The following is a 12,668-nucleotide window of genomic DNA, read 5'->3' as shown; positions in this document are numbered from 1 at the left end:
TAGGCTTGGTGAGAAGCCTAAGTGTTCCAGAAGTTGGTAAGCTGGTATCCCAGGAGGGGAGAGGCAGCAGGGCTGAGTGAGTTGCCCAGAGTGTTCACGAGTGTGAGATTCACCGTGGATGTTTGAAAGCCATTGGGAGTGGTGAGAAGCCCCGGGAAAAAGGTTCCAGTGTGAAAGTTACCCTGGAAGGTGAGAGCCCTGAAGCAGGGACAATTCATAATCATGTTTGATGAACTGTTTATGAACTGACTGTTATGTTTATGTTGGGAGAAGAGTGTCCCAAATAAACGTATGTTTTTGAGGAAAAAACGTGATGTCACATGTGGTGTCCCTGTCTCTTTTGCTCCTGATCCTCTGCATACCTGCCTACCATAGCTAATTCCCCCCAAAATTACATGTACAGGCAGTCAGCATGTCACAACATATATCACCAACAGACAATGGGGGCTTGAGTAACACATATGATACTTGGACACATATGATACTAATAGAGTATATAGTATCATATGTGTCCAGATGTGGGACATTAATAAATTACTTCTTTTCATAAGGTTCTACGTAGCAGAGATCATGTCCAGCCTACAGCATCATCCATTGGTCAGTAAAACCCTCTCACTTTTGGGCTCTTTGGAATGTTTGTATTGTAAGTACAGGTATCGGACCCCTTATCTGGAAACCCGTTATCCAGAAAGCTCCGAATTACGGAATGCCCGTCTCCCATAGACTCCATTTTAATCAAATAATTCAGAATTTTAAAACTGATTTCCTTTTTCTACGTAGAAATAAAACAGAGCCTTGTAATTGATTCCAACTAAGATATAATTAATCCTTATTGGATGCAAAACAATCCTATTGGGTTTAATTAATGTTTTATTGATTTTTTAGTAGACTTAAGGTAATGAGATCCAAATTACGGAAAGACCCCTTATTCGGAATACCCTTGGTCCCGAGCATTCTGGATAATGGGTCCTATACCTGTAATAAAAGTTTCAGAACTCTTCACACATCCATTCATGCAACTCTAGAAAGTAACACCTGTTTTGAAGAGTTGCATGATACTTTGGTAATCCTTTCAAAGTAACTCCACAGCATTCACACCTCTGTGAGTTTCAGATGTCACCTTTCTGAAGAGTTACAAAGTGCAGTATATATGCTGAGAACTTCCCATACCAGTCAGTTGAACTGAAGAAGCTGCTCAGATGAGTAGTGAAACGTCTTCAATGATTACTTAACAAGTTCAGTTGCTTTAAATTTATTTATACTAGATAAGCCTATAGAATGATATTTTAAAATATGCAAGTTATAGGTATGGATAGTTAAATGTAAAGTCTACTACTCATTTCAGTCATTAATAGGTTAAATGTTAATTTAATAGGGTTTTTATTTTTAGCATAGACTAAAACCACATTTTATTAAATAGGAAATATATTAAGTTCAGGAATTCAAATGTATCCATACGAATAACTGAATAAGTAGGTGTTATAGTATAGAAGTAAATAAATGATTATTGTAATCACGTAGTTAGGCTATTACAATATAGTATATCAAGGTATGGGACCCGTTAACAGAATGCTCGGGACCTGGGGTTTTCCAGATAAGGGGTCTTTCCGTAATTCGAATCTCCTACCTTAAGTGTACTAAAAAATTATTTAAACAGTAAATAAACCCAATAGGATTGTTTTGCCTCCAATAAGGGTTAATTATATCTTAGTTGGGATCAAGTGCAAGGCACCGTTTTATTACAGAGAAAAAGAAAACCATTTTTAAAAATGTGAATTATTTGATTACAGTGGAGTCTACGGGAGATGGCCTTTCCCTAATTTGGAACTTTCTGGATAGTGGGTTTCCGGATAAGGGGTCCGATACCTGTATTCAAATTCTTAACAGGTATACATTTTGCTAATAAGGTAATAGTATCTTAACTCCCATATACCCTTACTCCTAACATAAAAAATAAAAGGGGGGTTAGGCTGATTAAATATATTATTATATAATTTATTAATCTGTAATTAAGTAAAAGTAGGTTACTGTAATATTTCAGTATCCTTTAAATATTTCAAGGCAGTTTGTAAAGGTTTTCTTAAATACTGTATACATGGGGCCATTTTAGAAATCTATGAAAATCTTAACTGACCAGACCAGAATGTATTGTTCTGTACCAACACATGCCTATGTCACCCAGTTTTATCATTTTTGTTACCTGTTTTTAAAGAACTTCCTATCTCTTTAGGATAACAAAACTGAAGGATAAAATTTCAGCTCAGACTGTGTAAAATGCCATTATTTCTTACAGTAGATAATACCAAGGGGCCCTTTATAGGCCAACATTTGTGCCACTGGAATGGAAAGTAAATAGGACATTAGGAAAACCAAGTTGCAATATTAAGGTAAATACCCTCAATCCATCTCCAGCAAAGTCACAGTGCAATTCACAACCCAACCATATAAAAAGCAAAGGGATAACTGAAGAAACGCAGAAGACACATTTGCCACAAGGATATATTTATCTTTACTTTGGATTCTGAATTTATTACACAATTACACAAAATGGATGTGAGGGTAATATACAATCTTTTGGCAGGGCACAGAAATATCTGCACCTGGTGCTGTATATAAATGGAGCATGGAATCTGTACAAGCCTCCAATTATGGGAAACACTGACCTATGACTTACATTTCCATTAAAATGTATTTCCAGTGAAATTCAGTCTGATGGTACAAAATACCCCCAGGACAATGATTAAATATCAGGGTTTGAAACATCCCTGATCACTAGCTTACCATTGTGTTTTTGTAGATATCCAATCACTTTTTCTAGTACAGTAGTTTTATGTATTCTACGTGTGTTTTCTGGAAGCATTGTGCTAAGTTCTTTGATGAGTACATTTAACTGATCGCGCCTTTTCTTTTCTGACTTGCTACGGGAAGCCCTGGAAAGATATAACAATGAAATTCATTTTAGCAGTGCTGCAATGGATTTATCATTACTATGCAAAATTTCCCTTCCACAAAATAGACAATGTGCCAAGCACGGAGTGAAGTAGTCATTTCTTTTACACAGGAAAATGAGAATGAAACCCTTGCATGAAAGGTAGTGGCCCTGAAGAGCCCCCTTCCCCACATGTGAACTGTTCCAGCTTGCCCTCACCCCAAATAATGCCCCAGTTTACCCAGCACATTAAGAAGCAAAGTAACACAGCAGGGTTGATGGACACCATGTTGCACAACAAAATCTTCCCTAACAAGCGACTGCAGAAACTGAGCACAACTGAAGCCAGGTCTGGATTGGCTTGAACTTCAATTGGCCTGCATACTTAAGGGGAAAATTTATCTAAGTTCAATTTTTTTCTCACAGTTTTTTTGCTCTAAAAAATCTCAAATTCTAATTATGTCTCAAAAACTCAAATGTCAGGTATTTATTAAGTGCAAAAGACCCAAAAACTTGAATGTAAAATTTGCCATCTAAAAGCTTGCAAGGTTCTATTGAGGTCAATGAGCGTTGTCGTAGGCAAAGGCAAGCCATATTTTCAATTTGAGATATTTGTGTTTTCTAGTTTTCTTTCAAGTTTGTAAATTTGAAGTCAGTAAATAGGACATTGACTCCTTCCTATACAGAAAGAAGGCTAGGCTCGATCAGTCGCATAGTGGATGCAGCTCCTTTCTTCGCCTTATCGCCGTAGTTCAATTGACAGGAAGCCAAGTTTTAGCAGGTATTTTCTATTAAAGCATTTACCGTATTTTTCGCCGTATAAGACACACTTTTTCTTCCCCCAAACTGGGGGGGAAAAGTTGGTGCGTCTTATACGGCGAACTGCATCTTCCTCTGATGTTGCCGCGGCTCTCTGCCGCATCCCCGCTTTTATAAGGTTGCGTCCGTGCGTATCTGACGTCACTACGCCCACAGGGGCCAACCTTATTAAAAGCACAGAAGCAGCTGGAGCTCGCGCGAGAGAGGAAGACAGCACGGGTAGCCTGGAGGCCGGCTGGGGGAATGGAAGGTGCTTGGGGGCCCTGGGGAAGCTGAAGAATGCTGGGGGTGCTGTTGGGGGAAGTGGAGGATGCCTTGGAGGCCCTGGGGATGCTGAGAGGATACTTGGGGGCCCTGGGGGAAGCTGAAGGATATTTTGGGGGGGCCTGGGGGATAGCTGAAGGATACTTGGTGGGGGCCCTGGGGGAAGCTGAAGGATACTTGGGGGGGGCCTGGGGGAAGCTGAAGGATACTTGGGGGGGGCCCTGGGGGAAGCTGAAGGATACTTGGGGGGGGCCTGGGGGAAGCTGAAGGATACTTGGGGGGGCCCTGGGGGAAGCCTCATTATGTGCGAGCCCAGAGACAATTAACTTTATACAGTTGATATAAAATATTTTACTACAGTATTTGGTTCAGAATCTTTTTTTTCTAGATTTTCCTCCTTTAAAATTGGGTGCGTCTTATATTCCGGAGCGTCTTATAGGGTGAAAAATACAGTAAAATACTAAGTGATTTGCAGGATAGGGCAATTATTGGTGCAGGGTAGAGTAGCTTTTTTACTTAAAACATTTTAGTGTTACTTTTCCTTTAAGAGTGTGGGGAATGATCCCTGCAGCACAGGCAGGTTATAGTGGTTCCAATCTGTGGAATCAGGTACGTCTGTGTGAAAAAATTATATTTATATTTATTTCTGTAAGTTCAGATACTGTTTATGTACCCTTTCTACAAAAACCCAACTGAATGAGCTCATGTCAAAAAGGGGGTTATATTTTTCCTTTAGCAGTAAATGTAAATTGTATTTATTCACTCACCTGGAAAAACAGGTAGCAAAGATTGACATCAGATACAAAAATAAAGTATCTGCACTTACCTCCTTGCCTGGTCTTTCTCATCCTCGTCTATTTGTGTCTCTGTGTAACCTTTCCTAAAGAGAAGAAACCACAGCTGAAGCAAAATGGATAGCCACCTTAGAAATTGTGGGGTTCATATATAAGTCATTTTATAATTATATATAGATATTATTTTAGGCATTTAATGGATATGTTTTGTAATGGAAATCACTTTTATGGATTGCTTATTCATACTGCACTTCCGGGGAGAAGTTTAAGAAGTCAGTGGTTAATCTGGTATGGTACCTACAGTATGGATTATAAGAGAAAAGCTGATACAATTCATATATTTAAAAAGGAATTACTATCTCAGCCTGGCAATTATGGGCCAGTAAGTTCGATATCTGCAATGGGAAAGTTATTTGAAGCCTTGTTAAGGGATCACATTCAAAATTATGTTCTGGAAAATGGCATAATGAGCTGTAATCAGCATGTTTTATCAGGGGAAGTTATTGTAAGTAGTGTATCAGTGTTTGCAGATGACACAAACCTATGCAGCCCAATTAATTCCATCCAGGATGTGGCATCCTTGCAGCAGGATCTTGACAAACTGGCAATCTGGGCGGGTAAGTGGCAGATGAAATTTAATGTTGATAAATGTAAGGTCATGCACCTGGGATGTAAAAATATGAAAGCCACTTATTCCCCTAATGGGTTAATTCCATGAGAAAACATTTTTTATGGTTCATCAAATGAAAACTTTAGGGAAAAGATTCAATTTTAACAAAGAAAACTTTTCTCCTAATTCAGTTCCAGTTTTTTTTCCCAAAGACTTCAAAGAGTTTTCATGTGAAACAGCGAGATAAGTTTTCTCATTGTATTGCATCTGGCTCTATGGGAAAATGTAGAACTGAACAATGAGAACATTCTCTGTAAACTACCCCAAGTGATTGTGCAGATATGAAAATATTACTATTTAGTCAATAACTCTCTTGTGATATTTAGAGATTATTTTATTTTACACCATTTTTTTAAAGGTCCATTTTACAATAGTGTTTTAGTTATAAAAGGCAATTTAACAGTAGAAGTCAGGTATGGGGAAAAACACTACCACCAAATGTAGCCACAAGTGTCTTCTGGAGGTCTGGGGATTCCGTTTTCTACAGCTGTTGCACTAGGGACATGATCTTGGGTGTCTATATAGAAAATATGACCCTGTTCTTAGAAATGCATTCACAGGAACTCATGACAACATATTTATATATTGAATTTTGAGTTTCTCAGTTTGAAAATATGTACATTTTATATGTTATGCCCATCCTCTTTAATTTTGCTAAACTGGATTAGCCAGCTCTCAGCATAAAAAGTAGGTCAGATCAACAACATTGTTGCACAATGATGTGACAGCAGTAGTCTTCTACCAATCATTTCAAGCCTTTCAGTTATTTCACATCAAATCTCTACCCTACAAAACATTTCAGCAGTTTGTAAACAAGCACAATAGAGTGTAAACTATGCTAACACTATGTTATTTAAATCATTTCTCCCTTGTAATATAACACCTAAGACCAGTCATTTGGGAAATAAATCGATGAACACAGCACAGGAGCAGGTGGCTGGGTCCGTAGCTGGAGCCTCCCACTCACCAAGACAAGTATTCTTCTTAAAGAACAAAAATTGGCTACTCTGTGCTAACAACAATGGCAACAAAATTCAGTACATAAAAAAGGCATAATTTTTTTACGCATTTCTTCTTAGAGCAACTTACTTACACAAGATCGGAAGTGGCTGTAAAAAAACAGCATCAAATTTGGCATTCAAACAGCATAAAATAAAACACACCTTGATAAACTCGCCATTTATTTTACACAGCTTTTTACCACTTTTTTCGCTGGAATTCACGTACCTCTTTCACCTACCCCTAGTCTGGGCCCTTGTCCCCACTCTGTGCCCATGTCCCCCTTACCAGCTGAATTAGCTCTTAGTAGTTTTCAGTTTCAGTGTGGGCGAGCACACGGGGGGGGTTGGCAGTCCAGGTCGCAAACCTAAAACTGCCATACATCTACACACAAGGCTCAGTTAATGACTTCCAGAACACAATGCAAAAGCATTCTGTTTTGTTAGCACATATTTATGCATTTTAATTTCATTATTTAACTTTTATAGTAAAGCAATCTTTACGTAATTTTTAATCTTTAGGATTCTGATTTTTACATTTTGAAACTTTTGGTATATTGCTTATAGATACTTCTTTATATCCCAGTCTCTTCTAATTTCAAGAAAAGCTTTTCATAAATTTCTTCTCCTACCCTGTTATTCACTGGTTTTATTTTACTTGTGGCATTTTATTTTACCTTATACAGTATTTATCCGGGTCTTACACACAGGCGTTCAGCCCAGCATCCCCTTGCAGTGGATCTTTAATGTGTTCCACCACAGTCCCTAATTTTCAATCACTTTCTGCAGTGCAGTACTGTGAATACAATCAGGTAGGAAATACAGGGCTGCATTTCTTCCTGCATTCTCCTATGGTGGGATGCAGGAAAGATCCATGGGAACACAGGAACAATGCTCACGTGTAAGAGCCCTAAAAATGCAAACGTACAGGGACCCTCGGCCAATTCTGTCTTTACTAAAAAACAAATCTTACACTGAAATGTTGTTCTCTGTCATATTTTAATTTTAAAACACTGAAACTCACAATTATTTTTATGCTCCGTTGTTTAATGTTACGAAAAAATTGAAATAAAAACTTTTTGTATCCACACTTCAATATTCTGTAGAGCCACCTTTTGTACCAATAATTCATCAGATTTGCACACTGTTCAGGAAGATTTTGGCCCATTCTCCCTGGTAGATTTTCTCTAGGTTCTTCAAATTATCAGATGACAGATTCTCTGCTTGATTGAGATTATGCCTTTAAATGGGCCATTGAGAGGCATCACCATTTTCTTTATTAGCTATTCCAATATTACTTTGGCAGTATACTTATTGTTAAAGGGCTGTTCACCCTCTAACATTCTTTTCATTTAATTTATTTCTTTTTCAAATTCACGATTCAGCTCTTAATGTTAGTAGAATGGATGAACAATCTTTTCTGCGACCAATGGTTGTGGGAAAGATCGTAATTGTAGCATGTATGGCCACCTTAAGAATCTTTAGTAAGGACAGCACTGCTTTAAAAGCAGCCTAGTGCCTACATCACTGTCCAGCAGGCAGATCCAACAGGATCATAATGATTAGTGCAGCATTGTCTTACTAAAGAGTCATACCTACTGCCAATCACTGCATCTGCACTTCACCCAGAGACTGGATAATTGAATTATTAAAAGGAAAATTTACATGACCTTATTCAGTTAGGCTTATGTAAAAAGGTGCATAAATGCAGACAGATTATCATGGTTTCATTTCAAAATATAGAATCAGGTATGCCTGTGTAAAATAAAAACAGAAATAAAGTAAAAACACACATCTATTAATATACATGTAGACATTGTTTAGGAACCTTTTCTACATAAACGTGCAGTATATTTTCCCTTTAACAAACTGTAAAGTATAGATGACATTATTACATAATGTATTTGTAAAAGTTCTTCTTTTTAACTTTGGAAAATTAATGTATTCCTTCCTTTCAGTCTGTGGAATCAGGTATGTTTGTGTAAAAAAAACAACATACATTTATATTTATATCTGGAAGTTCAAATAGTGTTTATGTTTCTATTCTACATAAGCCCAAATTAACTAGCTGATATCAAAAAGCAGGGCATATTTTCCCTTTAACTGTAAATATGTAGAAAAAAATATTTGTGGCTATGCCAAAAAAATAGAATGTCAATATTTTTTCCTGTGTTTTTTATATTAATTTTTGAAACAGAAACTATGGACAAAATGTTCTTGAGTGTTCAGTAGTCAAACAGAACATGTTCAGGCCCTTTATCTTTCACTGACTGAAAGTTCTCAGAATGTTCTAAAACATGTTTCTTCCAGGCATTTTTAAAATATGATTACACCTTGACTAAACAATGAAATAATTTCAGTTTGTTAAAGTAATTTGTAAATGTAATTGCAACTGAAAGCAGTTTATGTCTGGCTTTTTACATTCTTTACACTTCTGTGTGTGACTCCTGAAACACAAGCCAATTGACAGACCTGGAGAAAAACTGACAAGGGCGAGGTCAGACGAAGCGTCTATCGGCATCTCTTGGCCCTGCAGATCCGCTTCCATATGTTCCGGAGCGTGAGAGTGAACGTTTTCCCACGCCAGAGAGCGGTCTCTGTGCTCACATTCAGGCTGTTGTCATAGCCTTTAAGGCAGGCACACAGAGGAGCGTACGGAAGCGGATCCGCTTCTCTCAACCTGGCAAAAAAGCGCATGGCTGAGAGAAGCAGACATATGCTTTTTCTGTCCTTGCCCTTATCCAACAATGGCCAGATTCAATTTGATGAGGAAGACTTATCTTCAAATTCAATTCCAGAGCCAGATCAAATTCAGTGAAGTAAACTTATCACAAAGTTTCTTGCCTGAGTGCAGTTTTGTGTCAAAATCTGGGACTGGATTAGGAATCTGGAAAAAACTGGAACTGAATTAGGAAAAAAGTTTTCTTTCCTCAAACTGAATCTCATCCATAAGTTTTCATGTAATAAAATAACTAAAATAACTTTTTCTTATGAAATTAAATCTGGCCCAATGTTTAGCAAGTAAGAACAAGAGAACAGAAAGGGTTAAACTAACACTCCTTTTAATTGCAGTTGCATTTAGAAATAATTGTAGAAATCCAAAAATAGGAAAAAAGCTTCAGTAGGTTTGCTGCAAAACATTTATTGTGGGTAATGGTAACACAGTTGTTACCACTAACCACAATAAATGTTTTGCAGCAAACCTGCTGAAGCTTTTTTCCTATTTTTTGGATTTCTACAATTATCACTATAAACCCAAATCACTATAAACCCAAATGTGTGTATAAAAAAGGTATATAGTTTTGCTACAAAAAGGTCTTGTAGTTTACCCCAGGACAGATAAAAATGTAAGCAGCAAAAATCTATTGGGCCTGCGTAGGGCTGTTAAGGGAGGCACTCTCACCCACAGGCCCACCTACTCTTGGTGAATCAAATTCTAAAAAAAACCTCCTACACTCAAGGGGTCTTTTTGGGACTTACACTTGCAGGGGCAGGCCCGGATTTGTGGCGAGGCCACAAAGGCCCGGGCCTAGGGCGGCAAATACACAGGGGCCGCCGCAAGCAAATGTTAACATTTTGCTCCCATACGGAGCAATGGGGACATCTCCCCACTGCTCCGTATGGGAGTTCTCAGTTAGGCGCTTGCGCATGCGCATTAGCGATAGGGGTTGTTCGCGCATGCGCAAGTAAGGCGCATGCGCATTCGCGTTTACGCGGTGGGGGTGGGGGTGGGGGGGGGGCGCCGAATGGGGGCGGCCTTGGGGCGCCCCAAGTAGAAATCCGGCCCTGTGCAGGGGTCCTTAACAATGTCCCTCAAGGCCTTGTTTTGTACGATATTCGGTGCGTGTATGGCAAGTCGGCGAAGCGACCAATATCGCAGAAAACTGTGGATATCGGTCGACTCGCCAATCAGGCAGTTAAAAGATTTTGATCGGGCGCCACTGAGGACGCCTGAGCAAAATCTATAACTTCAGGGCTGATCTGGCAGAAGGAGGTAGAAATCCTATTGTTTCTACCTCCATATCTGACGATTCAGCCCTGAACATCGGTGGAGGGTAGGAACGATCCTTCAAAAAAAGATCGAAAATCACCACGTGTATGACCACCTTTAAGGACCTGAAACGACAGCTGAAATATGGTCAGGATCAGAGATCTTGCATTGCATGCATGATGCGGATGCCCCACCGGACCTCTCATTGCTGTAGATTATAATGTATAAAATACCACCTGCTATGCTTAATAAAGATATTATTAATCACCTCAGACCTATATATAATGGCCTCTACAAAAGCTGAGGCCTCCTCCTGTTATATAATCACATTATGCCTCAGTGACTTTTAATATCTTTATAAATTACAGCAGTGGGTACATTATCCACTATATATATGTATTTACTACATATATGTGTGTGTGTATGTATATGAAATACCAATACCAATTGTAGTCCTTCATTGGTCAATCATAACTGAAGAGTCATGTGAATAAAGATAACTAGCCTGTATAGTAGAGGGGACAATGCCACTCAGGGTTAATAATTAACAAAGTACAATGTACAATTATTTAGTATATGGAAAAATATGTCCCTTATCCTTAGGAAAATATAAAAAAACCGTCTTTCTATAAAAGAGCTTCTGGTGCTATGCCGTAAGTACCTCATGCCTAGCGGGGAGGCCACCTTCCCTGGGTCCCAAGGCTGCTTACCTGGCGGTGCTGCGGTGAGGAGCACTGGTTTGTCCGTGTTGCGCTCCACATTTGGGGCTGCCCTCCCAGCTCCGAGTGCTGCTGTCCGCTGAGGCGAATAGGGTGCCCGGGCGCTGGGTATGGGACACCCCGATACTGGAGCTCCTGCCGGGCTGGTCCGGCGATAAAGTCTCCTTACTGCAGCCGGGAGCATTCCCCTGGGTTCCCCTGTTGCTCCTGCTGCCTCCTTTGCTGTTATTTCTCATGGTGCGAGTTGTCAGCGCATTCAGGGCTGGGGAGAGGGAGGATTATGGGGCAATGCCTCGGTAGCGAACGGGGGCCACTGTGTATTTATCCTGGCGGAATGGTATGGGGGTCTGAAGCCCAGTTTGGAGGTGGCATTTCAGACAAAGATATAGCTGATGCTGCGTTACGACTGAAGCATTTGTTCGGACTTGGTATAGTGTCGTTATACGGCTACAAGTAAAGTGCTTCTGACTCCGCTGGTAACCCAAGAGCCACTCTTGACTGCGTCCTGGGCAATTGGTTGGCGGCAGGTAATGGCTACAGGGAGCTTTATAGCGAGCACATATGACAGTATGGCTGAAGGCAAAGCAATGGTAAGTAAAGCCGGGGTAGTTGGAGAAGGAAAGCCAGAGAGCTGTGCGCTCCTTAGCACAAGTGCAGGAAATGTTCCACTGACCTACATATTCTCCAAACAGACGTGACCTTTTTCTGTGCTGAGAGGGAGGAGACGGGCGCACATCCAAGGCAGGGAAAGGAGAAATAGAGCAAATACTGGGAGGTTGCTCACAGCCTTATTTTAAACTTTATTGGGTTTTACACAGCCATTGTCTGGGTTCTTCTGACATTTGTTTTAGTTTGTGGGTTTATTCATAGAACTCACAGCCATAAACAGATTTCTCTTCCAAAACAGCAGAACTAAACTCTGGCTGCTCTATATGTCATTCCGACAACTGGCACCCAATTCCATTATGTGTTACATCAGAGAGGCTAAAGATCCTCAGTGCACCATGTAAAGATAGAATCAGTTTGTCATAGACTTAGCCCCAACTACAACACCATGACCAATAAAGGACACATAACAATAACCTTCCCATGTGAAATGTGAAGCCTGATGTTGGGTTTGAACCAGTGATATTGGGCTTTTTGGCTTTCTGACCTTGCCTGTGGCCAACAGAGGAAGGCTGTGTGGCCCTGGTTTTACTGTACTGACAACTTGCCATTTCTCTTATATATTCAGGGCTCTACATATTATATTTAGCAATAGTACGTTACTCAGCATTTGTGCTGAGACCTCCCTTTGTGTCTGCCTTATAAAATTCCAGTTATGCACTTTGCTTTTGCCTGTGAGTTCCTAGGTGTGCTTTTGTCTGTGCCTTCCTTCTTCTACTATAGGCTAAAGATTACACCAAGCCCAGGTTTCTTCAGCCATGCATTACAACACCTACAATTCACCCTCCTTTTTCACAGTCTGCACTATGACAACCAGA

The 12,668-nt window shown here is 39.8% G+C and overlaps 1 protein-coding gene across 1 annotated transcript in view; it reads right to left on the bottom strand.

Annotated features, from left to right (window-relative positions):
- The window catches only part of npas2 (neuronal PAS domain protein 2), a 38,847-nt gene extending 26,944 nt beyond the window's left edge, over positions 1-11,903 (bottom strand). The window contains exons 1-3 of the mRNA XM_004911781.4: positions 11,176-11,903; positions 4,839-4,892; positions 2,782-2,930 (exon numbers count right to left, since the gene is read on the bottom strand). Of these exons, the coding sequence (XP_004911838.1) occupies positions 2,782-2,930; positions 4,839-4,892; positions 11,176-11,420 (448 nt within the window). The 5' untranslated portion in view covers positions 11,421-11,903. The remainder of the gene's footprint in view (positions 1-2,781; positions 2,931-4,838; positions 4,893-11,175) is intronic.
- Between the last annotated feature and the right edge of the window lie 765 nt (positions 11,904-12,668).

Source organism: Xenopus tropicalis, chromosome 2 (assembly GCF_000004195.4).
Source record: "Xenopus tropicalis strain Nigerian chromosome 2, UCB_Xtro_10.0, whole genome shotgun sequence".
Taxonomy (NCBI): Eukaryota; Metazoa; Chordata; class Amphibia; order Anura; family Pipidae; genus Xenopus; species Xenopus tropicalis.
The sequence above is the reverse complement of the archived record's forward strand: the minus strand, read 5'-3'. Positions and strand labels throughout refer to the sequence as shown.